Source organism: Aspergillus nomiae, assembly GCF_001204775.2.
Source record: "Aspergillus nomiae NRRL 13137 chromosome Unknown contig00741, whole genome shotgun sequence".
Taxonomy (NCBI): Eukaryota; Fungi; Ascomycota; class Eurotiomycetes; order Eurotiales; family Aspergillaceae; genus Aspergillus; species Aspergillus nomiae.
Genome location: NW_015378796.1, coordinates 1 through 4,485, shown reverse-complemented (window position 1 = coordinate 4,485; position 4,485 = coordinate 1). Strand labels below are relative to the sequence as shown.

The 4,485-nt window shown below is 48.9% G+C and overlaps 2 protein-coding genes across 2 annotated transcripts; one reads left to right on the top strand and one right to left on the bottom strand.

The window, feature by feature from the left end:
• Positions 1–936: 936 nt before the first annotated feature.
• Positions 937–1,858, top strand: ANOM_011738 (uncharacterized protein; the record flags this gene model as incomplete). The annotated part of the gene is made up of 2 exons (XM_015556994.1): positions 937–1,186; positions 1,299–1,858. 2 exons carry the CDS (start codon positions 937–939, stop codon positions 1,856–1,858), a joined length of 810 nt encoding a protein of 269 aa, XP_015400927.1.
• Positions 1,859–2,074: 216 nt separating this feature from the next.
• ANOM_011737 (acyl--CoA ligase) lies at positions 2,075–3,904 on the bottom strand (the record flags this gene model as incomplete). Its single annotated transcript, XM_015556993.1, has 4 exons — positions 2,075–2,709; positions 2,763–3,023; positions 3,082–3,717; positions 3,805–3,904. 4 exons carry the CDS (start codon positions 3,902–3,904, stop codon positions 2,075–2,077), a joined length of 1,632 nt encoding a protein of 543 aa, XP_015400928.1.
• Positions 3,905–4,485: the final 581 nt, after the last annotated feature.

Here is a 4,485-nt window from a genome sequence, read left to right as displayed (position 1 = left end):
ATATAACATAAAAAATAACAATCGACAATCGACAATCGCCAACATTCGCTAAGAATCGACAAGATTCCAGAAATCACATTTTAATCTATTTCGCTCCTCCCAAGACCAACGGAATAAGTAGACTACAAAGTTTAATGAGCAAATGCAATGAAAAAAAAATTAAAATAAGTCTAGAACTCTAGCCAAATTTCTTTTCCTCCCCCGCCCATAAGCAAAATGCGCGATGGATTGACTTATCCCCCACTCGGCGAGAAAATCAGATCAATATTCGACGGTGAGATCAAACTTTGGATGTGCGGTCCTGTTTTCCCCGGTCAATAACCGAAACTCGGTGTTTCAGATTAGGTGATTGTGGGATACGAGAGATCAATAATTAAACCTGGTTGTTAAGTATTTTTATTTTATTTATTTTATTTTATATCATATTTTTGCTTTGCCCTTTCTTTGATTGTGTGAGGGCTTTGGGTTGTCTTTTTTTTTTCGGGGCAAGGTTTTAACAAGAACAAGGCTTTTGTTTGGAAAGTTAAAACTCGGAGCAAAGGGTAGTGAACTATTGGGAAAATACCCCGGAGTAGAACTCTGATTCATGAGTAAGAGTGAAGAGAGGTGGAATCGTCAAGGGATAGGCAGCAATAAGTTTCACCTGAATTGACGCGGGGAGACACAGACAAATGTATGGGGGGCATCAGGAGATGAATCAATATTGACTGATTGACTGACAATCCATATTGATTTATCCATCCCTTGGGGACTGAGACATTGCGTCCTCGATACCTGAGGCATTCATCTTGAAATGACGACATCATTATTAATGCATCTACAGTACCTGAGGCACCACAGTTGGTGCCCCTCACTATCATAAACACCTCGCAACATTATCCTAAATAGCGTGAAGATATTATTGTACCAAACGACAGAAATACGAATAAACCTACAATGCAAGTCCTTCTCCTAGGCGGCCACGGCAAAATTGCCCTCCATTTAACCCCACTTCTTCTCAACCGTGGCTGGAATGTCACCAGCGTGATCCGCAATCCAGACCATGAGAATGAGATTCTCGCGCGCGGCAAAGGCACCAAGGGCAAATTGAACGTCCTCCTGTCCAGTCTGGACGACATCAAGAGTGACGAAGACGCAAAGAAGATCATCGATACTGTGTCTCCAGATTACGTAGTATGGTCAGCCGGTATGTGAAAGATAGTATTCAACCTACCCCGCTTGATGTGCTCCAATGCCATCCATGGAATAAGCTTGAATCTATTACCTACAAGTTCGAAGCTAATGTGCAAAACAAAAAGGCGCCGGCGGTAAAGGTGGCCCCGAACGGACGTTTGCCATCGACGAACGCGCCGCCAAGCACTTCATCTCTGCATCGTTTGCTTCCCCTCGTGTGACTAAGTTCCTCTTGGTCTCCTGGCTTGGCAGTCGGCGGGTCCGGCCTAGCTGGATGTCTGATGAGGGCTGGGAGGCTATTCAGAACGTATTCTACAATGTCCTCCCCGCGTATGCGAAGGCTAAGCTGGAGGCGGACGAGTACCTGACTGCGTTTGCGGCTCGGCGTAAGCAGAGCCAGTCCTCGCCCTTCCAGGCCATTTGTCTACGCCCAGGCACTCTGACTGATGAACCGGCCACCGGGAAGGTGCAGTTTGGTAAGACAGAAGGGCGAGGTAATGTGACCAGGGAGGATGTGGCAATTGTGGCGGATCGGCTACTTGCTCGTTCTGATACAAACGGTTGGTATGATTTGATCAACGGTGACGAGCCGATTGATGACGCGGTGGAACGGGCAGTTAGGGAGAAGGTGGATGTCGTCGAAGGGGAGGACGTGGATGCGATGGTGAAGCGGTTTTTCCCGTAAAGCAACATGCATAATACTACTAATGGATGACCGTGTCCGTTTCTGACATCCAACTGCTACTATGATTGACAATACATACAAGATACCCTACTTTCATCAGGACTTCAGCTCATATCAAGTTAGTCTAACGATTCCTTGGGCACTGACTATATACGAGACATGTATGGATTGGTATCTACATAATAACCAGACGTTCTACGACTGGATCTATTCTAATTACAGCTTGGCTTTAGGTGCCGCTGCCTCCTCCTTGGCTTGTTTCTTGAGAACCCTCCGCAAAATCTTTCCGCTCACGCTCTTAGGGATTGCGTCCACAAAGCGTACTCCGCCACGCAGTCGCTTGTGGTACGCGACCTTGCCATCCAGCCATTCGATAATGTTGGCTGCCTCTTGTTCTGCGCTGGCACCTGAAGATTTACTCTTCGCACTCCGCACGACATAAGCGAGCGGAACCTCAGTGCCGTGAGCCTCACTTTCGATACCGATAACAGCGACATCGTCGATTGCCTCGTGGTCTACAAGGATACCTTCCAGCTCTGCTGGAGCAACCTGGAAGCCCTTGTACTTGATGAGCTCCTTGACACGGTCCGTAATGTAGAAGTTTCCGTTCTTATCTTGGTAACCGACGTCTCCGGTGCGGAACCATCCATCGGTAAGACATTCGGCAGTTGCAGCTGGGTTGTTGTGGTACCCTTGGAAGACATTGGGGCCCTTCATGTACAGCTCGCCTACCTCTCCTGCTGATACCTCGCGAGGCTCCGACCCATCCTCAGGCATGGTCATGTATTTGGCCTCCATGTTCGGCAACATTTTGCGACCGATCCGATGCTTGTGCGCCATTCCTCCCAGGGCTGGGTGTGAGTAGTAGGGCTGGTCTCGCTGAGGCCGTAGCCTTGCTTGATACCACATTTAATCCGTGCATACACGGCCTCCACAAGCTCGTGCGTGAGCGGGGCGGCACCCGAGTTCATCATGCGGAGACTGGAAAGGTCATACTTGTCGACTACAGGGTGTTTGCTCAATAACAAAACGACCGGGGGCACGACGTAGGAAAACGTGATGCGGTAGTTCTGAACATGGGCACACCATTTTTCAATATCGAATCTCTCCATCACCACAAGTTTGTAACCTTGGTACAATGTCTGGTGCACAAGACAGGTCAAGCCTAGCAAGTCCGTCAGCATCTTCAGAGAAATATATATCCGATCAGCAACCGAACCTACCGTAAATATGGAAGAATGGCAGAAACGCCAGTACTCGGTCTCCTTTGCCGTCAGCGCCACCATTCCAAGTCAGATGGCCAGCCTCTCCAGCAGCCAGCTGAAGAGAGTTGGCGACGATATTCCTATGGGAAAGCCTGACACCCTTAGGAACACCAGTGGTACCCGAAGAATAAACCAAGAATGACAGGTCCTTATCCGGATTGATCTTGGTTTTGCGATACCTGGTTGCCCCCGAAATGTTTCTGATGGACGTAAAATGTTTGAACCTTGCTTCTGGGTCGCGCTTATCTCCGATGAGGATGATGCGGTCCTCGGGGATGTTGACTTTCTTGGCGGCCTCTCTTACTACCGATAGCTGGGGAACCTGCGTAATTACAGCTTTCGCCCCTGAGTTCTTCAGCTGGAAAGCCAGCTCCTCGGTTGTGTAGGCTGGATTGGCCGGGGATACGACGCCTCCAGCCCAATGAGCTCCCCACATCACCACAGGGGTGTCAATGCTGTTCGGGGTGAATAACGCCAAAACATCCCCTTTACGCCAGTCGTAGACGGCCTTCAGCCCTTGACCAAAGGCAAGTGCTGCATCTTTCAAGGTTTTGTAGGTGTAAAATCGTTGTGTATCAGCATCCTGGTAAATGACTGGCGAGATACGTTAGCTTCCGAATTCAAGGCAAATAAGGCGCTGGCTGAGGAGGCCAAAAATGACCACAAAAAGGGCGGACATACTGTTGTCATCTGGAAAGGTCCTATCCTTGCGTTCGAATAGAAATGTCCAAAGGTCGACATTGGGGATGTCAACCGGCGGATACTGTGAGGAGACCGGCATGATAACGGTGCGGGGAAATCTGGGGTTCGGCGCCGGGAGTAATGAGGAGAATGATGTCGTACAAAGCTAGGGACTTGGCAGGAGAGGCGGGACAGCTAGGAAGGGGAGGGAAATGGAAAAGAGGAAGTTCACGAAGGGGTAGACTAATAAAAATAATAAGAGGCAAGGAATGACAACGATGGGACGAGTCTCGTACTCGGCCCTCGGCTTGGACAGTGATAAGGAAGGAATTGCCGTCCGCATACCTTCGGATGTAGACCCGACTAAACCTTAAATCCACTTTAGGACAATTGGCTACATCGGACAAACAGGCACAATCCGCCTAAAGTACCTCAAGTTGGGGCGACCGAACAGATCTTAGGAGCACTACTTAAGCATTGATAGAAGAATTGACTCTGCTCCGTATCCCTGCATGTACAGCTCGCGTTCTGGTGCTGAAGCAACAGAGAGAGGCACTCTCTGGAAATGATATCAGAGCGGACCGTGCATCTTGGGCCGCATTCAGCATACAAAAAAGTATATGGGTTGGAGCGTTTTAGGAATTGTCCAAATATTCTTACCATTGAAGTTTGAAAGGATAG